Below are 25,906 nucleotides of genomic sequence, written 5' to 3' on the forward strand. Positions count from 1 at the left end.
CATTAAAAAAAAATTGCGTACACAAACTGGATATTGATTGCTTTTCTGGAATATATATCGTTAATACAACAAAAATAGACTCGCTCTATCTAACAATTGTTTTTGTATCTCCTTTACAGAATATTACAATGTAACGTACAAGTAAAATTGGTTAAAAAAATTAACAAAAAGCACCACACTGAGCAAGAGCAAAAGTGATAGAAAGCAAGAAAAGAAACGGAGAAATTGAAAGGGGACTAAATTCAGAAAACCACAATTGCTTGCTCAGCTAGCTAAATGGCTAGGAGAGTTGTTGAACATGGTGTGCCACATAAATGCTCGGGAAAGCACCATCTCAAGCTCCCGGTGAGTCCAGTTCTCTGTTGGAAGGTGTTGAAGGAACATTACCAATTCTTGGAAATGAAGTTTCTGGAGCTTGTCTGACCACTAAAGGGAAAAAGTAAAAAGAAAATTCAGTTCCTACTAAATTAAGCATTGCCAAAAGCAACAAGACCGTGTAAATAACCTAAGCAACTATACATAAATTCATCAGGAAACAAAGAAATGCATAAAAGATTATGTGTTTAGCAGTGGCAGACTGGCAGTAGACAAGCAGGGAATACAAAGTATATCCAGGAATGCTAGAATTGCATCCTTTGTAAAGCAAGTTTAATGCACATTGGAAGTAAGCTAACCAATTTTAATTCACAGAAGGAAATCTCTACAAAAGGCATTTAACTTAAGTGGTAGAAAGTGGTGGAAAAGCAAAAGACAAGTGTGTGTTATGGCAAAGAAAAATACAAATCATGCCTAGCTTTATCCTACGTGCCAGAAGAGTTAAGGAAATATCCATTAACAAATTGACCAACAAAGACTACTCACAATCAGCACAGCTACAATATGAAATTGAATTCAAATAGATTATGAGAAAATGCCAAGGAAAGTTAGCTCACCGTTAGAAGGAAGCTGGCAAATATATATACTAGGAAGTCTGGTAAGGCATCTCCTTCAGCTAAATATGTGTCCCAAAGGCGTGTGATGAGATGGAATGGTATCTAATTATATAATCAGACATCATTAGTAAAAAAGCACAAAATCATCCCAATTTATCTCAGACCAATGTTTCCATTCTGTCAAGTTATCAATTATATGTTGAGAAAACTTCCCCCCTTATAAGAGAACAAAATATCATTGCAAACCTCACGGATGAGAAGACAGTTGAACCAGCGGAAAGCAAACTGAAGAAATTCAAGTCCCTGATCCTCAATGTGCCGTGAAACAGGCTCTGGTGCAGCTCAAAAGTTTCAGTAGGGCACATCAGATTACATTTGAACACATACAAATAATAATATAGGAACAAAAATAAGGAGAAGGCTTGGTAATTCATTCAATGAATTCCTTATAAATGAACACAAATAAGATGATGATCAAATTTTGACACTTCTATGTAAAAGCAAATAGTAGGGAATGTCTAGTTGAATTTTTCAAGCCATGATGACACCCAAACAGATCATACTCTTCTATGTAGGAAAAAAAATCCAAAATGATCACACAGAATTTTAACCAGTCATAATTAATTTACAAACACCCACTGGCAACCATAAAATATACTCATTTACACGCCAGGTTAGAGAATTTCAAAAGGAAGAATTTAAGGCAGAAATTGCAGATGCTTTACAATCTATACAATGTGAACCACGTAAAGTTTTCAAAAGCTCTTTTATTCACCTATTCACCTATTTCTATTGCTGAGGGTAGCATGGTAATGTTACATGTCAGCTTCTGTCACCTATTCACCTATTTCTAATTATTAATATGTTATGATGCAAACAGGGTAGTTTAGCTTATATACTATTAAGCATATAACAATAACAACATTGTAACAAACCAAATACATCTTCGTGTGACACTTTCAGAGTGAAACATGAAATATTCAACACACAAATAATATTGCTAAAATTTAGAACCAATAACACTTTCAAAATAGAAAATGAAACTTAAGAATAAAAATGGTATCAAATCAATAAAAAATAGTAAGGCATTTAAATTTCATAAAATTATACAATGCTTGGAGGAAAACAAAATGTCCTTAGAAAAGTGTTACCATCAATCCTCCTGACCAATTCCTTCAACTTAAAAACAAGCCTCTGAATTCCAGGTTGAGCGAATGTGTAATGGTCTTGCATACCATCAAGCAACTTTGACAAGCACCAGTAGCAGTCAGCCTCTATATTAGAGATTATATCTGAAGATAAATCAGACATTGACCAATTATCGATATCCCCTTCAAAATGTTCTGATAAGAAAACAACCAAAAATGGCGTAACAAGATCATTTATCCCCTGAACATATCCACTTGCAGGATGTCGAATGGCCCTGGTAAAAGATTGGGAATTGTGTTAGTGAAACAAAATAAGAGAACAAATTTAGTAAGCACTTGTAAGTCAATGACAAGGGTTAAAGAGTTGCAGAGCATCTATCATGGATAAAGACTGAAGCCAGTACAATTCATGTCTGCATATTTGTTACAGTATATACAGCAGCTTCTAAGCCAGGCTTATTCTCATCCAGCTGTCATCCTGTTATTGAGAGCTGTCAATTAGTTATACTATCAGCACTAGGATTTTGTTTTGTATAAAGACTAATCACCTCTGTATTACCATTGAGATTTAATAACATCAAAAATCATTTTCAGTTTTCAATTCTTCCTATTTTTCTTTCTGCTCTCTCTCTCTACAATCCTATATTTTCTCACACTTTCTATTCATAATCAATAGTTCAAATCACTCTGAGATCAATGAACATAAAATGGGAAAGCTAGACCACAATGGCCTATTGTGGTTCTGGCATCTTTTCATTTTCTCCCAAGTCATTGCTCAAAACTGCTGCTAAGAAGAAAGCAAAAGCACATAAGACTAGATCAACTATTTTAAACATCTTCTGAATGCAAAGTACATATGCATCAGAAGGTAGCCAACCATCTTGCTGATTTCTAGAAGGGTTGTGTGATCATGCCCCTCCCTAGGCCCTCATGAGTATCATGCAGTATCATAAAACAGTTACCAGTTTACCTAAAGGAGATGTAGCAACTATGGGAACACATTATACCTAGATCAATAACACATTAACACCTAACTTTTTTCAGACTACACTTACTACATTGCCCAAAAAGTGAGTATACTGCTATGTACTCAAATGGTTGTCACATATGTAATGGATACAGATCCAGTACCAGTATTTGTTGGGTACACATTGGTACATACCCAATACTAAGGAAGTCACATTGCGTGACTTTCATAGCCAAGCTAAGAGTCATCTTTCAACTTTTAAAAAAATCCATAACAAAGAACACTTGACTAAGAATTATATCTGGCCAACAAATGGGTAACAACAATATCTAACCATGCATAAAGAATACGTTCCAATGATTTCTGAACTTGCTGCTGCTGGAAGAATGGAACATCAGGAACAGTTCTTGGACAATCAATACCAATCTAACAAATATACAATGATAACAGTCAAAAACAAGGACAATTATTTTCATGAATAATTAGGATAGGAATATATTAAACCTCGGAATACCTGATGAAGCATGTTGACCTCATCATCTGAACGTTCTGTATCAGGAATATCATAATACTGAGAAATACAGTCAAGATACTCAAGGCGCTTCCTTCTTAGAACTCCCTCCCTTCTATCTGAATTAGGTGGTGCATATCCCTGTTGTCAGTATATCTTTAAATTTCCAGGAAGACAAAATGCTATCCATAAAAACACACGTGACTGTGGGTCAATAATGTTGACCCCTTACTAAAATGATTTTCTATAGTAAAATCACTTCAATTTTCTGTTCTAAAATCTTCTGTATAGTCTCGTTGAAAAACATTTATGTAACAACATCTAGATCTATTGTGAAAGAATATTCACATGGCTCACCCTCTGTGAACAAGAGTTTCATTTAAGGCATCACCAAAATAAAATAAGAATCCACAAAGTCCTGGAAATTTCGTATACGCACTAAAAAGCTCCTTATCGTTGCACTTTGTATGAATAAGAAGTAAGAACTACCATCGGAGGCATGAGCTAGAGCCAGAGAAATAGATGAAGGCCATAGAGCTTACCAACAGAAGTCTCCACACTTTAGGACGCATATTGTCTGGAACACCACTCCAAGCTAATTCCCGCAACTTGTCTACAATATAGATTTCAAGGAGGAAATGTTTTATTGTGGTAGATAACCCTAGGTTTCCAAAAGGCTTAATGGCTTAAAAAAAAGGAAAAGATAAAATTCAAATTATACACAATATCATGGGCATGGTTCAATTCCTGCTGCAATTTGTTTTTGAACCTTACTGCCAAAATTATCTTTAGGGAAAAGGCTACCACATTTTGGGTATGTTCATATGAGCACACGGCTAATAATTCCAGAAATAGATGCAGCAAAGTAGGAGTTACAAGGAAGAAGTCAATGAATGACATAGAAATATAGAAAGTTAAAATACCTAATATAACCACCGTCCCAGAAAGCACCTTGGTGAACTTCATAATTCTTGCAGAATCTGTAGCTCTAGCACCCATGGTAGACTTGTGGAATTCTTCGGGTGGGCTCCCTCCAAGGGAGGTCGACACTTTTAGCTTATTGGCATTGGCAATACTAATTGGTTTGCTTTTACTCTGAAACTCCTCCTGCATCAAGAGTAGAAGTCCCACTTGATGAACTGATCCCCACCATTCATGTCAGTCTTATAGAGACATATACTATGAAATGATATAGTTATGAATAACACTGATATCACCTCTACTGCCCCAGATGTGTTATCACTTGTACCAGCATCATTGTGAGAAAAGCTCCTTTTGTAATTTGGTGAGGATATCTTCGAGTTTGAGTTATCGGGAGGATCTACCCTACGGCTCAATAATATTTTACCGGGTATGCTTCGACCTTTGAGTAACCTTGATAGAAAGAGAACATAGATTATATTGCTACTAACTATCGCAAGGGTGCATTCACTATGACATAAACACTAGTGTAAGTGTTTAGGAGAGTTTATCAATATAGCTTATGATATGTCTATAAGTTATTTCAACTTAATGCAATAAGCTCTTTATGATAACTTTATTTTGAAAACAGCTAACAAAGTACTACTCCAGACTTAAATATAAGAAAAAAACACTTTTTCGGTCTCAAATATAAGAAAATTTCAACTAACTTCACTTTATTTAATGTTACTTTCTCTAAAATACCTTTCATTTAATTGAGATGTTAATTCCAATGACTCATTTTTATTTCTTATAACAAGTTCCAATGAAGGGTAAGTTGGAAAAAATTAATTTTTAATTGAGATTGATGCAACTAAACTTGATTGACTAACTTTCTAGGTTAGCATGAAACAGATTTTTTTTCTTATACATGAAACTGGAGGGAATATATGAAAAACAGTTTAATCTTATTTACTTCTCAGTTATAGAAACAACTTATAAATAAGTGCTTACCTTATGCATTAAATGCTTAATTAAGTAATTTATCCAAAAACACACATGAAGCTAAGCTAGTAAGCTATGTACTTCCAATTGTAGGCGAAACTGAATACAAAAATTAAAGGGGGGAAATAATAAATATTGTACAATTAATCAATCTACTAAAGAAGAGGAAAGTCAAAACTGTCAGAAACTAATTAGTTTTTGAATCAGCTAGAAAATACAAAATGGATAAAATTAACCTCGATGAAGCAATAATAACCCTCGATCTGAAAAAGAGAAAAAAGAGAGGAATTGAGGGTTACCCTTGAACATTTCTGAGGGTCTGATTGAATCTGGAGTCGAGGGTAGTAGCTATGTTGCGCAAATCTTCTTGGCGCTTGTTCATGCTTACAGTGTTCGTTTGTTTGTTTCAGCTACTGCTCTTTGCTTACGGAAGAGAATTGCTGAAACTAACACTCATTCGTCCATCATCATTCAGCATCTAATCTATTACCGCCAAAATAACATTATCTGTTCCACTAATTATGCTTAATTATGGAAGAAACCCGCGTCGCTAAGCTTTGTATTTTTTTAATTCCTAATCGCGTTGCATAATTTTGATCATTCTTTTCCGACAGTGGCTTTTCGTGCATTCGTTTCAAGGAATACAGAATACTGTACATTTTTTTTATTTCATTGAATGAAATGATAAATTTGAAAAATAAAAAAAAAAGTTTAATTATTTATTTAGTGATTATAATTTTCAAACATTATGAGAACTAAAAAGAATAAATTTAAAAACTATAAATAATAATTAAATCTAAAAAATAAATAAAAATAATTGCTAATATTATTTTAAAAGGTTTAGATTATTAAATATTTTATTTTAGATAATTAAATAATATATATATATATATATATATATATATATACTTAATATCTGAAGAAATCAAAATATTTTATTTTACTTTGAATCCTTCACAAATGTTTTAATAAAAAAAATAAAGACGCTACCTAATGGAGTATATAATTGAGCTCAATTATATCTGAAACGAAATTTGTACTATTTGCTTTCAAACAAGCCGCTACCTAATATATAATATATGATTTAGCACAAGTATGTGTCCTTAAGCAAGCAAGGTTCCCATTTAAATGTCGTGGATAAAAAAATCTATAATTAGAATAAAAGAGTTTTATTAAAGATAATTAGTGAAATTCTTCAATAAATATTAATCATTAATAAAACATATTACACACTAATAACATGATAACAAACAAAAATAAAATATAATATACTTGATTGAACTAATAATGATCGACATAAATAATAATTATTTATTTTTTAATTAATTAAAGTAATTTAATATTTGAATTCTTATTTTAGATATGAAATAAATTATATAATAGGGAAAATATTTACATTATATATATATATATATGTCTAAACCTTGTACATTCTATTATATATAATTACTGTTTAATAACAATTTAATGATGAAGAATATTTAGTCGAAAACAAATATAGTATGCATGAGTTGAATTCCAGTTATAAAAATGCAAGGTTTCAATGTTTAAGTTAAGAGTGTAAAATATAGAGTATACTTAAGACTTTTATGTCTATTTATATCCTTTTATATAAACTAGGAGCAAGCAGCTGCCATGCGATTTTTTAAAAAAATAAATTGAGAAAAAAAAAATGCATTGTCCAGCAGCTGCCATGCGACAACAAGCTAGACAAATTTTGTATAAATATATATTATAGTAATATTTTTATTGGAAAATATCTAAGTCCTATATTAACTGTCTCATTTCTTAAAATCTATTGGACAACTTCATGTTTAACCGAACTTTAACATGGTACCAGAGCTAGATTATGTTCATGTGACCTCTTGCTTCATGCACCAAGTCTAAGAAATACTATGCATGAGGAGGTGTGTTGGGAAATATCCAAATTTCACATTGATTATCTCATTCATTTCTTGGAGTGTAGCTTTTATATATATATATATATATATTGGACAACTTCACTTAATATCAATTGGTTTTAAGATGAAATCTAACATAATATCAAAGCATACTTTTTGTTGGGACCTCGTCTTCGCTTCCGGTGCAACTACTCACCATTTGGAATACAATTTCTTATATATCTGTTGATCAACTTCACTCAATCCTAACATTTTAAACCAACAGATTCACTGTTGTAAGAGATAGTAGTGGTGTAGGTGTTAGTGATCCTAATAATTACAGGAGAACATGAACTCACATGTAATTGATTAAGGACATCCAATAAACATCATGAATTAACTCTAAAAATATTTTTAACATATTAATGATATATCTTATTTTTTATGTTTAATTTTTATTATCACTATCACTACCATTAATATCATCAATATTAATTTTATCGTCATTATTATTCCTATCATCATCGTTGTTATTATTATCACTATTATTATTATTTTTCTCACAAAATATATCTTTGAATTAATTTTACCAAGATAAATTTTGTTTTAAAACAGTTTATTCTAAAACTAAAAATTAGATGAAAAATTAAAACTAAATTTTAAAAACTAAAATATGGTTGTTGTTTTTATTTTTAAGATTTTTTTAAATATGTTTGGTCTAACTTTTTCTTTTAAAGAAAGCAAAGACTTAAAAATATTAAGTTAAACACTACTGCTACGTTTTTATTTTAAGTGGATGTTCTCAATTAACGAGACGGATAAAATTAATTATTTTTTTAAAAATAATTCACAAAATAAGTTATTTTATCATTATTATTTTTACGAAACCATTTCTACATCACAACCAATTAAAATAATAATATTTTAAGAATTAAATGAACAAATAAATAATTTTAAATATCGAATACAAATTAGATTATGTTTTATAATTGTTTATTTTTTTAAAATTGTTGTATTTAAGCTTTTTTATATTGAACTTACTATATTTTTTTGTCATTTTTCCATATTTTTTTATAGACTACTTTTCTTTCAAATATTTAAGCGTAAGTTATCTAATTGCATGACTGAAAACTCTAATTTCAAACAAAGTTGAACAGAGTGTTCTTGTTGACTAATAATATTTGTATTCCAATTTATATCTATATTTAATTATTTCAATGTGTATTCATAAAATAAATAAAAACGGGTAAATGGGTAGGTTTTCCGGGTCTAAACCATTGTACAAAGTTGCCGCCATTACCGTTCTGAAACTGGAAGCTGATAAACCCTAAACCTTACCAAACGCTACACTGGTGACTGGTGAGAGACTTCATTGAGGGAAGCCCTTTCGATGGCCGTCAACGACGCCGATCAATCCAATAAGTCTCACAGGACTCGTCAATCTGGTGCCAAAACCAACAAGAAGAAGAAGACTAAGAAGAAGCAAAAGCAGAATCCCGATGACGCCGGAGGATTAGAGGATCCTAAGAACCGAAACCCTAAGGCATTCGCTTTCACTTCCTCCAACAAAGCCAAGCGCTTGCAATCACGCGCCGTCGAGAAAGAGCAGCGCCGCCTCCACGTTCCCGTCATCGACCGCTCCTACGACGAACCCGCTCCCTACGTCGTCGTTGTGCAGGGCCCTCCTCAGGTGCGTGCTTATTCTTCTTCTCTTTTCTTTCACTCCAATTCAACACAACACAATGCAATTAGTTGTTAATCTTGCTTTATACTGGTTCGCTTTCAGGTTGGGAAGTCACTGTTGATTAAGTCTTTGGTTAAACATTACACGAAACATAATTTGCCTGATGTGAGAGGTCCAATTACCATCGTATCAGGTTTGTGATTCAATATATATGCGTGTGTATTTCACTGTTTTCTTTGGACTTGCTTAACGGTGATTTTTGTTTCACGTGTCAGGGAAGCAAAGGCGGGTGCAGTTTGTGGAATGTCCGAATGATATCAATGGCATGATAGATGCCGCGAAGTTTGCCGATCTAGCACTTCTTCTTATAGATGGAAGTTATGGTTTCGAAATGGTGAGTTAGTTTTTTGAATGATGATAGGTTTGTCAATGAATGTGTTTGTACTCATGTCGTGGTGCTACTGTGTGATTTTCTTGAAGTTGGTTCGGCGTTAGTTTTTATAAAATAAGGATGCTGTTTTTTTGAGATGTTACTTCACGTGCAGGAAACCTTTGAGTTCCTTAACATATTGCAAGTTCATGGGTTCCCTAAGGTCATGGGGGTTCTCACCCACCTTGATAAATTCAAGGATGCGAAGAAGTTGAGGAAAACAAAACAGCGACTCAAGCACCGGTTCTGGACTGAAATATATGATGGCGCTAAACTGTTTTACTTATCGGGCCTTATTCATGGAAAGTAAGTTGTTACCAGAAATCTGTTTTGTTATACATTTTCTTCTTTTACATTTGTCTAGCCTTGTTACTAGTTTTACTTTATAATACTGACTTTCCTTAATTGAACAGGTATGTCAAGCGTGAAGTTCACAATCTTGCTCGATTTATATCAGTCATGAAGTTTCATCCTTTATCTTGGCGAACTTCTCACCCCTATGTTATGGTAGATCGTTTTGAAGACATCACTCCTCCTGAAAAAGTGCATGCAAATAATAAATGTGACAGAAAAGTCACTCTTTATGGCTATCTTAGAGGCTGCAATTTGAAAATGGGCAATAAGGTGAGTTCAACAGTTGAACTATATTATTGCCTTTAGCTGAAACTAAATTCATCATTTAGAGCTTTTTGGAAGAATGTGCCACTGATAGTTCTCAATTGATACTTAAGATGGTTCAGAGCAATAACTTTTGATTATATTAATATTCCTCATGTTATTGTCTGCTCAAAGTTCACATTGTTTTGTCCTTTTTAACTTAAAACAAATTCATGCTTTATTTGCTGATTCTATTGCAGTATAATGTTTGTCGACAACCAATTAGTCGAAAGTGGAGAAATTATGATCTCCATGTGATCTTAATCTTATTATTTGTTTCTCTAATTTTCTTCATAATAATTTTTCTTAAATTTAATTTCATCACTTCAGTGCATTTATTTGATACATGTTTATCAACCACTAATTTGCTATTTATTCTCTATTCATGCACTATAGTTAGTAACCATTCCCCCCTGAAATATCCAAGAACTCTTTCCTTCTCCGTAAGGGATTTCAATGTATATATTACATAAAAGGAGTTTAGTTATGGCATAGTTTCACTGTTTTAGCTTTGATACTTGCTAGAAGTGTTTAATTCCTTTAGACTATCTTCTTAGATCAATACAGTGATCAGATGGTACTCAGAAGTATTATGTTTATGTGCTCCCAAATGTTGGTAGTCTAATTAGTTGGAATTTGGAAATCAGGTGCACATAGCAGGAGTGGGTGATTATAGTTTAGCTGTTGTTACTGCTTTACCTGATCCTTGTCCTCTTCCATCTGCCGCAAAAAAGAAAGGACTGCGTGATAAGGAAAAGTTATTCTATGCTCCCATGTCTGGCCTTGGGGATCTTTTGTACGACAAAGATGCTGTATACATAAATATTAATGATCACCTTGTTCAATTCTCAAAAGTTGATGAAAACTCTGCTATGACGAGTAAAGGTCAGTGGATAGTTTCTTTTCTTCATGCATCATATTTTTATCCTTGTTCATTAAATCATATTGTGGTCATATGGTAGCAGAATTGAATATATTTCATGCATTTTATCTTTGATTGTGAAATTATATTATGATCATATGATGACAGATCTTTTTGCAGAAAATTTCAAGGTATTGTGTCATGGAACTTTTATCATTAAGTCATTATGATCACACGTGCCAGCTATCTATAGTATTCTTTTTTTACCTGTATCATTTTAATATAATTGCCGGTTACAATAGTATACTTGTTTGTTTTACTTATCCAATTTCTTCCCTATTCAAATATTTTATTTTCATTAAAATTCTCGTACGCTTTGGACAGGAAAGGGTGGAGATATTGGGGAGGATTTGGTGAAATCGCTACAGAATATCAAATACTCAATTAATGAAAAACTAGAGAACAGCTTTATCAATATTTTTGGTCAAAAGACAAATGTGTCATCAGAAGCTCTAGGTGATGCACATGGCACAAACAAGGAAGTTGAACCAAATGGCAAAACAGAAGCTTTGGATAAATATCAGCCTGGGGCTGTTATAACTGGTGAAGATAATAACAAAATGGATTTGGATGGTTCAGAATCATCTGATCAGGATGAAGATGATGCCACAGACAGAGAACCCTCTGGTTCTGATGATGATGACAAAGATGCACCAAATAGTAATGCTAGTAATGGAGTCCATTTGCAAGAACATATTGAGTTTCATGATGGAAGACAGAGGAGAAGAGCAATATTTGGAAATGATGTTGATCAAAATGATCTGATGGTGAGCTTTAAGCAATTGTGTTTGTTTTTGAGTCATGCCTCACTTATACCCACAGGCCACAGGAAAGAAATTAGATTGTGTTATGGCCATTCCCTTTCAGTTATTTTTTTACCTGGAATCTGTTTACATAGGATCAAGCTTATACTATATTGAATTTTAGACCAAGCTAAAACTTATATTGAATTGTGTAGTCTATAAAATTATTTTTCTTCTGTTTTACTTTTGTTTGTGATATGTGTATCGGCTTGCATCAATAGTACTCTACTGGGTTACTCATAATTTCAGACTGACTTCATTGACAGGATTCAGAAGGGGATGATGATGGTGATACCAGTGATGATGATGTAGAATCTTCAGAAGAGGAGGAGGAAGATGACAATGATAATGATGACACAAATGGTGCAGTTTTCCTCCTATCTTTGTCTATATTTTTTATCTTGTCTGTTCTTATCTGGCTGTATAAATGTGTTGTATTCATGCTCTCATCTCAGTACTAGGTCTTGGTAAATCCTTGTAAATTAATCAATATTCTTATCCCGTGTTAATTGCTACAAGTCAGTAACTTGTTGCTGGAGGGTTTATATTTTTTCTGACATTTCGTTCTTGTTTTTTTTCATAGAAGATAACATGGGTAATGTTTCCAAATGGAAAGAGTCTTTGGCAGAAAGAAATCTCTCACGGAAAACTCCTAGTTTGATGCAACTTGTGTACGGGGAATCTACAATTAATTCCACCACTATAAACAGAGATAATGATAATAGTGGGGATGAGGAAAGTGATGATGACTTTTTTAAGCCCATAGAAGAAGTGAAAAAGGTTGGTCCTTTACTACCTTGCAGTTGCAGGACTTATACCAAATTTCTCATGTAATTATTGCTCTGCTATGCTTCTTTCTGGTTAATGACAATTATAAAAAGCAACATTTGAAATGTATATGTTGGTATATTTAAAAATCCTCATTTAAATTTGTTAGCCCTCAGATTGTCCTTATTTGCTTCATAAACTAAGTATCTGTGTTTCCTTTTGTCTTTAAAATCTATAGCAAAACGTGAGAGATGGATTGAATGACGATGGGATGGTCAACACTGAGGATTGTTCCAAGTGTACACAATTTGTGGATCAGAGATGGGATGAGAATGATAATGAGGAGATTCGCAATCGATTTGTGACTGGCAATTTGGCAAAAGCTGCACTTAGAAATGCATTACCAGCAGCTAATACTGAAGAGGAAAATGATGATGTCTATGGTGACTTTGAAGATTTGGAAACAGGAGAAAAGCATGAGAATCATCAGACGGATGATGCTTTGGCTGCAACAACACACAAGGGAGATGATTTAGAAGCTGAGGAGCGGAGGCTTAAGAAACTTGCTCTTCGTGCTAAGTTTGACTCTCAATATCCTTTTTATCTCTCTTCGTATACTTATTTAATTAATATGAACCATTACTTGACTTACTTCTGATAACCCCACCCCCCCTCCTGTAAAAAGACTAGTTTTTCTCAGAATAAGGGAGAATGCCACATTTATTGCTTTTAGGTTCTGACTTTATAGAATCATGACTTTAAATTCCATACATTGTTTGTCTTATCTAAAGGTTAACACCCTCTCCCCTCTCCAACATGCAAAAAAAAATCCTCTGGAGGACTAGGCCTATGTTTGATTTTAAGTTACAGAAGTACTTTTACAAATTCCAATACAAAATTGCGTGTTCCAATGCATGAATTCAGAAGGAAAGATTTGTTGCTTTTGAAGTAAAAGTACTTTTGAGCTCTCTCAACTTTTAATCCAAACAGGCACTAGAAAGTAGATATAGTATAATAGCAACATTCTCAATTTGTTATGTTTTCTAATGCTGTCTTGCACTTGTTACCTGGGTTCTAGTGGTGGAGCTTCTTTCAGTTGAGTCTCTCTTGTCCTTTCACTTTCCTCACTGCCAATGCTTGATGTTTTTCTCCATAGTTAAGGTCCTAGCTAAGTCAGCCATGGATGGACCGCATAGAAAACTTCATCAAGGCCCTGTCTCCTAAACTTGAGTAATAATATGGATCCTATGGCTCAACCATTGATATGAACAATATGGATGAAGCTTCTACTTTTTGTTTGGTCCTGATTCATTTTATTAAAAGCAAATTGTTGGGTGCATTTTGGCTCTATATTTTGTTACCTTAATTGTGATTCACATTTGATGATGACTCTGGGTCATCAGAGGAAGATACTGGTAATGAAAATGAAGACAAGTTCCGTCGTGGTCAAGCTAATGAAAGTAGCTATTTTGACAAGGTAAATTGCTTATATTAGGTCTCAACTTCCATGTTATATGATGGCTACTAACTCTTGGTTTTTGCCAGTTGAAAGAGGAGATTGAACTCCAGAAACAAATGAATATAGCTGAACTCAACGATCTTGATGAGGCTACCCGATTGGAGATAGAAGGCTTCCGAACAGGAACTTATCTAAGATTGGAGATTCATGATGTTCCTTGTGAGATGGTTGAATACTTTGATCCCTACCATCCAATATTGGTTGGAGGGATTGGTATAGGGGAGGAAAATGTTGGATACATGCAGGTCAGTGGAATTTTTAAAACATAATTCCTTATAAAGTTTAAGTCAATAAAACTAAGATGCCAAAAATGTCTACAATTGGGCGGTAATATTATAAGGAAAATGTATGTTCATTCAAAGCAAATTGGTTGCGATTTCTATTTGACTTGATTGTTTAATGCAATAATCTCAAAGACAAGAGATGTGTCACCATCACCAAACTTGGTAGAGCATCAAAATGAGACTTCCTGTTGATGTTGAAGAGACAAAATAATTTCTTTGTTTTGTGAATGGTAACGTGGACCATCTATATGTATGGAATGTAATGAGCTGTTTGTGTAGAAGTGATAACTTGGCTTCAAAAACATGTTATTACATGTTAATTAGCATCCTGAGTTTAATTTTTCAAGTTGATTGAAAGTTGAAACTTTCTTGTCTTTGTTTCCTCTTTGCTTCCAGGCCAGGTTAAAGCGGCACAGGTGGCACAAGAAAGTTTTGAAGACTAGAGACCCAATTATTGTATCTGTTGGATGGAGGCGTTACCAGACAACCCCAATTTATGCCATTGAGGATAGTAATGGAAGGGATCGTATGCTAAAATATACTCCAGAACACATGCATTGCCTTGCTATGTTTTGGGGCCCTCTTGCTCCTCCCAACACTGGGGTTGTAGCCTTTCAGAACTTATCAAACAATCAGGTCAGGCAGTACATTCCTTTTTGCTGTTATATGCCCTTTAATTCCATCTCAAACTATGGGATGTTTATTTTTGTAGGTTTTTCTGTTATAATTGTGCTTAGTGCCTGAGAGGATGTATTCTGTTTATCAGGCAACATTTAGGATTACTGCAACTGCAGTTGTACTTGAGTTTAATCATGCAGCAAGGATAGTGAAGAAAATCAAATTGGTTGGTTATCCATGCAAGATATTCAAGAAGACAGCACTTATCAAGGATATGTTTACCTCAGATCTTGAAGTAGCTCGTTTTGAAGGTGCAGCTATTCGGACAGTCAGTGGGATTAGGGGGCAGGTCAAGAAGGTCTGTTAATTGTCAAATTGAGACAATGCCATATATTATACTGATGATTTGTTTTGGTAGTTTCTGTTGGACATGTATAATTTAATTTGCCATCTATTTTGTGCTAATTTATTTTCTTTAATCTGGCAGGCTGCAAAAGAAGAGATAGGTAATCAAGCGAAAAGGAAGGGTGGGCAAACCAAAGAAGGAATTGCTAGGTGCACTTTTGAAGACAAAATTCTGATGAGTGACATAGTTTTCCTGCGTGCATGGACTCAAGTTGAAGTTCCTCAGTTTTATAATCCATTGACAACAGCATTGCAGCCTCGTGACATGACCTGGAAAGGAATGAAAACTGTTGCAGAATTGAGAAGAGAGCATAATCTTGCTATTCCTGTAAATAAAGATTCACTTTACAAGGTATTTTCTAGTTTGATACCAATGTGGATCATTTACCTGCCTGATGCACTTAGATACATTTCTCTCCTCCCTTATGGTTGTGTCTACTTATTTTTATTTTCCTTCTCTTTTGGCAGAAAATTGAAAGAAAACCTAGAAAATTCAATCCAGTGGTGATTCCCAAGTCTCTACAAGCGAGTCTACCCTTTGCATCAAAACCGAAGGATATTTCCAAGCGAAAAAAGCCGTTACTTGAGGAGAGAAGGGCAAGGGGTGTTGTCATGGAACCTCGAGAGCGCAAAGTTCATACTCTTGTTCAACACCTCCAGTTAATAGATAGGGAGAAGGTAAGTATGTTAGCTGATAGTTTGTTTGCTTGACTTTTGTTATTTGAATTTCTATTCAGGATTTCTTAGCAGACTGTGAAATTGGCTTGGGATTATACTCCTTTGCTAAAAAGTATTTCTGTTCCATTTTATTGGATGGCAAGTCTCTTAAATTTGAGAGTGCCTCAACTACAAACACTAAATCTTCCTTTTATTTCACTAAAATTCTAAGAAAGCTTTCACTAGCCATTAGCCAATGACTTTGTAGCTTAATGGCTGCCGTCCTCTGGAAATACTTGATCCTGGGTTCTATTCCTAACCCAGCAGTTACAGTGCATTTAATAATGTTTTTCCATCACATATAGGTCTTTGGTTGGACCTTCCTTTTAACTGAATAATATAGTCATGGATTAATCTGTAAGTTTGAAAACTCAATTGCAACTCTTGATGGTTTATATCTATTCCTTTTCTTGCTTCAAGGTATTGATGGTCAATCGTCAATGTATTAATTACTAACCATCCTATAGATTTTTCCTGTTGAGAAATTTATTTCATGTTGACTAAGGTGTAATTTCCTGCTATTGATGCTTATAATATTATTTAGAAAAATAATATTTGCTTAAAAGAGATATCTTGAGTTTTTTTTTTCTTCCCAAAGTTCTGTAGCAATACCATTCATAACAAGTGTCATTGTTATGACGCAGCTTAATTTTTTCCATTTAAAGCACTACTTTTGCATGTCTTTTGACATAAACCTATTTTCTGAGCCTCTTTCAGATGAAAAAGCGAAAGCTTAAGGAAGAGAATAAGAGGAAAGCACTTGAAGCAGAGAGTGCAAAAGAAGAGCTGTTGTTGAGAAAGCGCCGGAGAGAGGAGAGAAGAGACAAATACCGGAAGGAAGACAAGCAGAATAAGAAAATTCGGAGAGCAGAGGTTTGAGTTTACGACTTGAACCAACTCCAAAAAAGAGAAAAATGAAAGAGGAAATTTCACGTATTCAGCATCGTGTCGTTTGTTTTTGAAATGTTGCTCTACGGATTTGTGGAATTACGGGGCAACATTGATAGATAAAAATGCTTGGGGATTGAAATTAGTGAGCTTAGAATTAAGCGTGCTTCGGCTTCTAAATCATGTTAGTTACATGTATTACTACACAAATTTATAATAAAATTGTTTTGCATGTTGTTACTATCCTGAATATCATCAATTTTGATCGAGGATTTGACCTTCAACCGTGCTTGTGTAAAAAAATTATTTCAAATTCCATGGAAAATAATTTCTATTGGTTTATGAACTGTGCTTATAAGCTTTTACATGGTTAATTATCTTCCTTTCCATTGAATTATCTTAAGCTTAGGGTATGTTTAGAAGTGAAGTTTTAGAAAGAAACACGATAATTTTTTGTTTTTAAATTAAAAGTAATGTAATGTTTATAAAAATAAATAAAAGATTAACATATTAACTATGTTAATTTATTGTTTTGTATTTATTTTTAAAAATTAAATTAAATAAGAGTTTTAAGTGGAGCTTCTATGCGTTTTATAGATCAGTTTTTAGTAATTAACAGTCTTCAGAATTCTGTTACTTTTTGTAATAGATTTATTATATAAAAAAATAGGTAAATTATGAGGATTTATTAGAGCAATTGAGTGAGGAATGATTTATGTTGCGCTGGGAATGGTATCCAATTCTGTTTCTCCTTTGACTCTTGCTTTCCAATAATAATGATACTTTTGCCTGTTCTGTTTATTCTCATGTGACAGGGTTGTCTTGATTCCTATGCCTGTGCCCCTCTGCTCCATCTCATTATGCATGATGTAAAATATTAAAAGGCAATAACTTTAGAATTTCAATTTTTTAATTAATATAATTTTTATATTATTTATTTTCACCGTATCTTATACATAAATAAATTTTAAAAAAATCAACAACATTGACTTAAATAATAGTAACTTGTATTTCTTAACCAAATAATTTAGGGTTGGTCCTTAAGTATCAATATCAAGTCATTTGTGTTGGAAGAAAATTTAAATGTTTTTATTGGGTTGAATTGAATTTCAGATTTAACTTTAAAAAAATAATTCTAATTCAATTCAAATTTAACTTATATGTACATATATTTTTATTTATAAGTTTGTGATATTACTGATGCTTATATTTTTTTGCGTAAAATTATAATTTTTATGCATTCTCAATGCGAAAGTTTTACACTATCAATTCATACGAAATCTTGATAAATATGATTTTTAAGCTAAACATTATAAAAGTAAACAAATTTAACAAACATGTTAATTTTTAATTAAATGAGAGTGAATTTTGTTTTTATTCTGTCATAGTATATATTACTTTTTCTCTAGCTTATATTTATTTATGAAAGATGTTCAATCAAAAATATTGTTTATTAATTATTTAAATAAAGATATATAAATATAATTATCATGTTGTACACATTTATTCTTAATAGGTTAAATTACTTATTTAGTTCTTATAGTTTCATGATTCTTACTTTTTTAGTTTGAAAGTGATCTTTTTAGTTCATATAGTTTATATTTTTAATTCTTAGTCCCTAAGTATTTTTTTTAATCTTGTATTTTAATTCTCTTTTAATCTCTATAATTTAAAAATTATAGGATTAAAAAAATAAGAATCATGAAATTATAGAGATGAAAAAGATCATTTTTAAAATTACAAGGACTAAAAGAGAATTAAAATATAAATTATAAAGACTAAAAAGACCACTTTTAAACTATAGAGACTAAAAAAATAAGAATCATAAAATTACAAGACTAAAAGAGAATAAAAATATAAATTATAAGAACTAAAAAGATCATTTTTAAATTATAAGAATTAAAAAAAGTAAGAATCATGAAACTATAAAGATTAAATAATTAATTTAACCTTCTTAAAAATATATATTTTTGAAGAGTTTTAGTATTAGTATTATTAATTATACGATAACTTAAAGCCCTGTTTCACTTGCATTGCATTATGGGTATATGAACTAAGGCATACATTTACAAATGGTGGGAGAAAAAAAAAACACTAATGTCAACCAGGAAACCAGGGGAAGGTAAATGTGCCCATCAAGGCGAAGAAGTTCTCTAACGTACGGTGAGAGTGAAACATAAGAAGTTTCCCTATGTGTGAGTGGAAAAAAGAGGTTTTTCTGTAGTTTGATTGTGACTTGTTCCTTAAATAAATAAAAAAGACCAAGAAAAAAAAATTAAGGCACTTGAATTTGAAGAACAATTTTTTGAGATGGTTGATTCACATTTACTTTTTATCTCGTCGTGGCTTTAATAACTGATGTAACATGACCTCCAATTTTACTAGAGCCGGTTGCAGAGAATCTCGAAATATAGGAAGTATAAATATGTTTAAATTGGTTTCTTTTGGTTTTATTCTGGTCTTTGTTTTATATATCTTAGGCGTTAGACCCTCTTAATGGAACATGATTGGTCTTAATTACTTTTGAATCCCCCATTATTTCTAAGACACCCTTCTTCTTCTTCTTTTTTGTTATTTTTCTTTTTAAATATCTTCTTGTATTGATATATTAATTCCCAAATTCGTATTTCTCAAAACACAGCACGCGTTTTTCTCTAGAAATTAACAGCAAGAATTAAACTTTTTGAAAGTCATGTATATTGTGAAATAAAACCTTGTCCATATCGCACGTTATTATTATTTTATAAAAGTAGAAATGAGATAGCAAAAGAAAGATGCTTTGTGGTGGTTAAACTTTCAAAAATAGCATATTATAATTAAAAATCATTAATAGTGAGGGACCACACCACAGGAATAAAAATGGGCAGATTAATTAGCATCATAAGCATTGACTTATAACTATTAGTAGTGTACTGCACATGCACCATGCAGCATCAATCAGTTTCCAGAAAAAGAAAGAGCGAAAAAAAAGAATCACGAGACAAGTTTTGTGGAGTTTTGAGTGAAATAAAACAAAAGAAATTGAGCATCCATTGTGAACAGCAAGATCATACATCAGCAACACCTTTCAATATAATTAATATCTGATGTTAAGTTGAGATTGAGAAGCCAACACACACACATATATACAAGCTTCTACTACTACTACTACTACTACTCTTCTCCCTCAAAGCTTAATTAAACTTGAACAAACAGATCTATCTAAGAGCCTGTACCTGTGAACAGGTCACTTCTCCACTATCTCTCTCTCTCACTCACTCACTTTTTCCACTTTGATGTTTTTGTTAGGTTGTTCCATGATTCTCTCACCCCACCATTTTTTAGCTTGCCACAAATCTCTCGGCTTCAAATTTAAATGCCAAGTAAGAAAAGTGTTTAGGGTAAATATTAAAGGCCTGATTTTGCATTTTTATCCACTGATGCAGGCAAGTCAGAGCACATATCAACTCACTTTATCTGAATTCTGTTTGAGACAGGGTTGGTATCTATATATCTAGATGCATGTTTGGATGGGCAAAAATTATTTCGTATGGTGCTAAAGCCTTCAAAAGTTATATGTGCATTCATTTAAATGTGATTTATTCTAAAAGGATCATTAATAGTTCCCTTCCTTTCAAAAGTTATTCTTTCTATACATGTTTTGGACAATGTTGTAACAATACAATACTAACTTGCTTTTGAATTGATTAGTGTAGAATCCCTCAAGGTCAGTCTTTGCTCCTACTGGATAATTAACTTTTCCAACACCTAAAATTCTCATATACAATGGTCTGAATAAAGAATCAAAGATCTAACATTGGTAAAACAATTAATAATATTCTTTGTATAATATTAATGCCAAAGGTATATTATATCTCTTTTGTTATTTCAATTCTTGACAAATTTATTTGGACATTTCAAATTTTCAAGACTAGAAATAATTCTGGATAGATGACTACTGGTGCTGAGAGATACCCTGATTTCTTCAAAGTCTTCCTTCCCGAGCGGCACTCTGAAAGAATGGTATTTTCTTGATTATACTTCCTGCAACTATAATACTGATATCCTCATATTACTACTTTGAATTGAATATTAATTGTAACACATTGTATGTATAGTTATCTCTATATTGCTTTAGAAGTACTGTACCATACCAATGCAGTGCAGTTGTTGATTTCAAAACATTACCTAAGTATTGATCTTCTGCTCAGTGTGTCATAAATCATAATAAGAGGAGGCTTACACTTTTTTCTTTTCTCTCAATTGCAGCTTATACCAAATGCTTTTGTGAGGTTGCCACAGTCACAAGGAAGGATCCCTGAGGATGTAATCCTCAGAAATATAAGTGGGAGAGTGTGGCAGGTCAAAACACGCTATATCGGAGAGAAACTATATTTTGATGATGGATGGAATGCTTTCCACGAAGAAAACTGCTTAGGACATGCAGACTTTCTTGTCTTCAAGCATGACCGAAGTAATGAGTTCAAGGTACTCATCCTTGAATCATCAACACAGTGTCAAAAGCCTGTGGTAAAGATGGAGGAGGAGAATGAACAAGAGCAAGCAGCAGCGCAACATGCTGAGGACTGTGATATAGAGGAGGAGGAAGACAGTTCTTCCAAGGATGAGAACTATGATGACGACAGCGATGACAGTGATTTTGATGATGATGAAGAGAGTAAAGAAGAATTCGGTGCTGGATTCAAGAGTCAAAGTCATCATAGAAGAGCTTGCAAAAGTAAGTTTTAGCTTCATCTTGAAAACTAGTTTTTGGTATTTTCACATTTCTGTGTCATGAGTGCAAGAATCAACCTTTACCTATTGCTCTGTCTTGTTTAGGGGAGACTGCATCAAGTTCCAACCCCGATGCTGAAGATCCTCTTCCAGAATATGTATTTGATCCAGAAATGTGTATTCAGCGTGAGAATCATTTTTTTAAAGCAAAGCTCTACAGAACTAGACCCAACGAATTGGTTAGAATTCTTATCTGGTTTCTTCTATTTCTGTCCTTTTAACTTGTATCTAGATATTGGCTTTTTAGACATGAAAGCATTGTTAGACGAATGAGTCCATTTGTTTTAAGTCTTTCTTCCCATTGCTAATTGAATTCCCTTTGGTTTGGTTTGTAAGCCCTTTTAATCTCTCTACATGTTCCTTCTTTCATCTACTGTACTTTTCACTTATTGAATGATTTGATTCCTCCCTATTGCAGCATATTCCAGGAAATTCCATTCAAGAATTTTCCCTTACTTTTCCTGAAAATTATGTTACCCTTATATGTTGTCAACCCTGCCAGCGCAAGGTATAATTCTAATAGTTACTTAACATTTTTGACAACTATATGTTAGGGACTATCATTTGTGTATTAATTGGGTTGTCTTGAGAATTTGAACTTACAGTTGGTTACTTTCTTTGTTAAAACAGGACATTCCAATGAATGAATTGGGAGATTATCATCATAACTTGACACAACAGACACACATCCGCAAAAAGTATCAGGAAGTGACAGGAAGAGTGTGTAGGTGGCAAGATCGAATATGCATCAAGGGTTGGGCAAGCTTTTCTAAAAGGAATAAGATTGAAAGAAATGATACATGCTTCTGTGAAGTAATATCAGGGGAAGACCAAGTAGTAAGAACACTTGAGGTGCATGTTGCCAGGAGGAGATGAACAACACTAATACTGCCAGTGATTTGAACTATGGACTGATTGCTTACTTTTAATTACATGCTGTAAATATTTTTTGGATAGTACTTATAATTTTCTTATGTAACCGTTTCGTCCATTTTCTCATGGAATGATAACCATATTTATCTATAAGTTGGTTCCAATCATTTAGCTTACACTATTTCACTGCTTATCCATTTGTCTTTTTTACTTTGCTACTAATTGGACAAATATGAACGTAATTTTTATGCGCATTTGAGATTCGTGAACCAATGTTGTTAAAATTGTTTTCTTTGCTACTTGTTGGAACCAATTTAGATCGTAAGAATGGTCAAGTGTGTATAATTCCTTATTATATTTTCTACCCTCATTTTATAAAATAATGATAACAACATGTAATGCTGCTGCAACTGTGATTTTCCAGATTGCATCCATCATGAATGGGATTGTTCTTATTGGAATTGCCATAGGATTTGTTCTTCTTTGAGTTGAAGCATCTCTGGAAGAGGCTGAGTGAGAATCTCATAAACTTTATTTGATTAATTTATTTATTGTCTTAATATAAAACAAAATTGTATCCTTCTTCAAGTCTTTTAATAAAAGCACTGATTTCTGGTGTTTCTCTTTTAATTGTAAGTTATGCTTAAGCCATGTATAAAGAGCAATAATATTTTTGTAATCAGTGTGCTTGCAATTATAAAATTCCAGTCTTCTATTTTCTTGCCTTTTCATATTTTCTCAGTTTGCTTTTGCTTTGTTATAATAACAAAACACAAATGAAAACCAGAAATTTTGCAACAAGAGACAAAAAAAGAAAACCTTATGAATGCAACCAACAAACCAAACTCTCAATTGATACGCAGAAACATCCTTATAATTTAGAAGTCCAATACCAGCAGTCTGTCGTATGAAATTTATCGGAATTTATGAAGCAGTCATGAACTGAAGATTGTGCTTCAGAATCATTTGGATGGTTATAACTGGTGAAGATAATAACAGAATGACCATGAAAACGAAGACACGGCAAATAGTAATACTAGGAATGAAGTCCACTTAGGAAGTCCCACATCACCAAAAAATTTAAGTACCAACAAAATAAATATCAAGAAATTTGAGGACTAAAAACACATAGTTTATCCTAAAATTTATTAAAAAAATATGAAATTGTGAGAGAAACTTATTTATAAGTAGTGAAATTCACAGAATTTTGTACGGAGGATGGAGTGTGAGAGCTCAGCTAGGGTTTTGGAGGAGGAGTCTGAACAGGAGGAGGATTTGCTGCAACATAGCCGCGTGATGGAGAAACGGAAGGCTGATGAAAATAAGATCAAGGCTGATCGATGATGATGAGTGGCTGAAAGGGTTATCTTTTGAAATGCCTGAAGTTGCAGCGGAATAAAGTCTTGGGAACGTGGGTCCATTTCAAAGTTATTGAGTTAAAGCTGACGAGGGACTAGACTTCGAAAGACACTATTAAGATCGTAGACATGCCAAAAAATTATTACTTGGTGCAATTTAAGAGATTGGAAGATTTCAAGCATCCTATCTTTGAAGGGCCATTGATCCTGGTGGTGCATTATCTTCTAGTACAGAGATGGAAATCAGGCTTCATGTAGAAAGTGAAGGGAAAATAGGAAGGTTGCGGTTTGGGTGAAGGTCCATGACTTGTTCATCGTACTCTAATGAAAACTTCTTATGGAAAGTGGTAAGTACGTTAGCGACCATGCTAAAGATTGACTGGGTTACGTCCATTCATTCACGGGGTAGGTTTGCCCAGATTTGTGTTGAATTAGATCTCGACAAACCTCGATCTTATCCCAAAATTCATTGCAAGAGGTCATGTTATTTCACTGAAGTATGAGGGTCTCCATGCAATATGCCTTCACTGTGGAAAGTATAGCCACAAGGAAGCAACCTGTTTTGAAAAGCAAAAACTAGAAGGTGGCTTTGGTATACACATGAAGGTTCAACCACCAAGTAAGGGGGTGATGACTGAGAATGAATCATCAATGATGACGGATGGTAGCATCGTCCCTATGATTCTTATGCAGGAGGACGTTGGGCCGGGGAACCCTAGATTTGAATCACATGGGTTGAGAATACACCAACGGAATCCAAGGGTCAACATGCCTCTCTCACTTTATGGGCCTTGGATGCTAGTTAACAAAGGTAACCGTTTTGGGAATAGAGGAAAATCATCCAATCAGGGAAAAAAGTTAATCATTGGTTAAATAAACACATAAACATCTCTCTTAGTACTAATGAGTTGCTCAAAGATCCAGAGAAAGAAAGAAAATGAAAAAATATGCTGAGGCAAGTAAGATTACTTATTTTTAAGAGGTGAGTAAAATATTTATCTTTCAAAATGTCTATGGTATATTTCTTGAAAAGTATAACTTTTCGGTTCTTGATAGGAAAAATTATATCAAAGCTAATAAATGTAATTCGGTGGTTTTGTGATTGTCCTCAAATTTTGGTGATGGTGCTTGTCATTTTTGTGTGTAAGATGAATAACGTGGAGGTGATTGGTGATTTGATGTTAATAAATTTCCGTGATTATTATAACTTGATTGTGAATTATGTACGTGTTTGTAGGTATTATTTATTTCATAGATTGTTAATTATATAATGTTGTGGTATGATTTTCTGAATTATTATTGAGCGCATAAAATTAACGAATTATTTGATAATCATGTGAGAGTCGATCATTAAGTTTTGAGAAGGAATGATGGTAAACGTTCTATTATTAGAATATGATAATATATATCTCAATCTAGGATGAGAATAGATTCTGAATATCTTCATCTATGATGGAAAAGTCATTGGGATGTCATTATCATTGCATGGATATGAGCTCATAGGCATTTTGAAGAATTTAAATTCACATTGATTCTAAGAACCAAAGAGTTGAGTCTTGTTGTGTCTAAGATATTGATTTGAATGTTTTAAGATGTTAATGTTATTTATTAAAATATTTATTGAAGGCTGCTTTAATATCTTAAAATTTTATTATGAGTATCATGGTTGAACTTTCAAAATTACTATGTCAATTGAGAACAACATTGTTTTTGAATTTTTTGTAGAACTTATTTTATTAACTGAGATTATATCTCATTAGAAGTATTGTTTTCATAACACAAGGAAGAAGTTGTTAGAATGGAGACATGAAGACTTAATCTTCTTTAAGTTAATTTTGTTATATTGTTAATGTTCGTTAGATGT

The 25,906-nt window shown here is 33.0% G+C and overlaps 3 protein-coding genes across 10 annotated transcripts; 2 read left to right on the forward strand and 1 right to left on the reverse strand.

The window, feature by feature from the left end:
* Positions 1 to 18: 18 nt before the first annotated feature.
* Positions 19 to 6,094, reverse strand: LOC100819281 (TBC1 domain family member 22B). 2 transcript variants are annotated; one of them, XM_003537875.5, is made up of 10 exons: positions 5,763 to 6,094; positions 4,776 to 4,932; positions 4,482 to 4,665; positions 4,101 to 4,171; positions 3,562 to 3,699; positions 3,382 to 3,473; positions 2,084 to 2,355; positions 1,179 to 1,264; positions 933 to 1,034; positions 19 to 426 (listed from the first exon to the last, which is right to left on the reverse strand). In XM_003537875.5, the coding sequence occupies exons 1-10, from the start codon at positions 5,843 to 5,845 to the stop codon at positions 265 to 267; spliced, it is 1,347 nt and encodes a 448-aa protein (XP_003537923.1). In that variant the 5' UTR covers positions 5,846 to 6,094; the 3' UTR covers positions 19 to 264. The 2 variants fall into 2 exon arrangements, with proteins under 2 accessions (XP_003537923.1, XP_014619490.1); XM_014764004.2 differs by lacking the exon at positions 5,763 to 6,094 and having other exon boundaries at positions 4,482 to 4,697; positions 4,776 to 4,918.
* Positions 6,095 to 8,598: 2,504 nt separating this feature from the next.
* Positions 8,599 to 17,281, forward strand: LOC100810906 (ribosome biogenesis protein BMS1 homolog). 2 transcript variants are annotated; one of them, XM_006590859.4, is made up of 17 exons: positions 8,599 to 9,033; positions 9,130 to 9,220; positions 9,303 to 9,421; positions 9,573 to 9,763; positions 9,871 to 10,081; positions 10,762 to 10,999; positions 11,361 to 11,803; positions 12,106 to 12,202; positions 12,426 to 12,619; positions 12,846 to 13,198; positions 13,985 to 14,084; positions 14,153 to 14,371; positions 14,807 to 15,046; positions 15,177 to 15,386; positions 15,516 to 15,785; positions 15,902 to 16,111; positions 16,868 to 17,281. In XM_006590859.4, exons 1-17 carry the CDS (start codon positions 8,734 to 8,736, stop codon positions 17,027 to 17,029), a joined length of 3,648 nt encoding a protein of 1,215 aa, XP_006590922.1. In that variant the 5' UTR covers positions 8,599 to 8,733; the 3' UTR covers positions 17,030 to 17,281. The 2 variants fall into 2 exon arrangements, with proteins under 2 accessions (XP_006590922.1, XP_006590921.1); XM_006590858.4 differs by having other exon boundaries at positions 8,600 to 9,033; positions 12,423 to 12,619.
* A 2,768-nt stretch (positions 17,282 to 20,049) lies between these two features.
* LOC100811445 (B3 domain-containing protein REM20) lies at positions 20,050 to 22,875 on the forward strand. Of its 6 annotated transcripts, XM_006590863.4 has the most exons (7): positions 20,050 to 20,263; positions 20,464 to 20,515; positions 20,948 to 21,040; positions 21,287 to 21,755; positions 21,857 to 21,990; positions 22,230 to 22,319; positions 22,442 to 22,875. In XM_006590863.4, exons 3-7 carry the CDS (start codon positions 20,969 to 20,971, stop codon positions 22,685 to 22,687), a joined length of 1,011 nt encoding a protein of 336 aa, XP_006590926.1. In that variant the 5' UTR covers positions 20,050 to 20,263; positions 20,464 to 20,515; positions 20,948 to 20,968; the 3' UTR covers positions 22,688 to 22,875. The 6 variants fall into 6 exon arrangements, with proteins under 6 accessions (XP_006590926.1, XP_014619492.1, XP_006590927.1 ...); XM_014764006.3 differs by having other exon boundaries at positions 20,050 to 20,837; XM_006590864.4 differs by lacking the exon at positions 20,464 to 20,515 and having other exon boundaries at positions 20,050 to 20,400.
* Positions 22,876 to 25,906: the final 3,031 nt, after the last annotated feature.

The sequence above is a fragment of the Glycine max genome, chromosome 11, assembly GCF_000004515.6.
Source record: "Glycine max cultivar Williams 82 chromosome 11, Glycine_max_v4.0, whole genome shotgun sequence".
Classification (NCBI taxonomy): Eukaryota; Viridiplantae; Streptophyta; class Magnoliopsida; order Fabales; family Fabaceae; genus Glycine; species Glycine max.

Bases quoted from the DNA above. Each gene is read 5' to 3' on its own strand.
- LOC100819281 (XM_003537875.5), bottom strand. From the start codon at position 5,845: ATGAACAAGCGCCAAGAAGATTTGCGCAACATAGCTACTACCCTCGAC. The intron at 3,700-4,100 runs GTAAGCTCTATG...TACTGACAACAG, and splicing joins AAGTGTGGAGACTTCTGTTG to GGATATGCACCACCTAATTC. The intron at 2,356-3,381 runs GTTAGATATTGT...ATCTTTTACCAG, and splicing joins GAACGTATTCTTTATGCATG to GGCCATTCGACATCCTGCAA.
- LOC100810906 (XM_006590858.4), top strand. From the start codon at position 8,734: ATGGCCGTCAACGACGCCGATCAATCCAATAAGTCTCACAGGACTCGT. The intron at 11,804-12,105 runs GTGAGCTTTAAG...CTTCATTGACAG, and splicing joins TTGATCAAAATGATCTGATG to GATTCAGAAGGGGATGATGA. The intron at 12,203-12,422 runs GTGCAGTTTTCC...TTTTTTTCATAG, and splicing joins TGATAATGATGACACAAATG to AAGATAACATGGGTAATGTT.
- LOC100811445 (XM_014764006.3), top strand. From the start codon at position 20,969: ATGACTACTGGTGCTGAGAGATACCCTGATTTCTTCAAAGTCTTCCTT. The intron at 21,041-21,286 runs GTATTTTCTTGA...TCTCAATTGCAG, and splicing joins AGCGGCACTCTGAAAGAATG to CTTATACCAAATGCTTTTGT. The intron at 21,756-21,856 runs GTAAGTTTTAGC...TGTCTTGTTTAG, and splicing joins TCATAGAAGAGCTTGCAAAA to GGGAGACTGCATCAAGTTCC.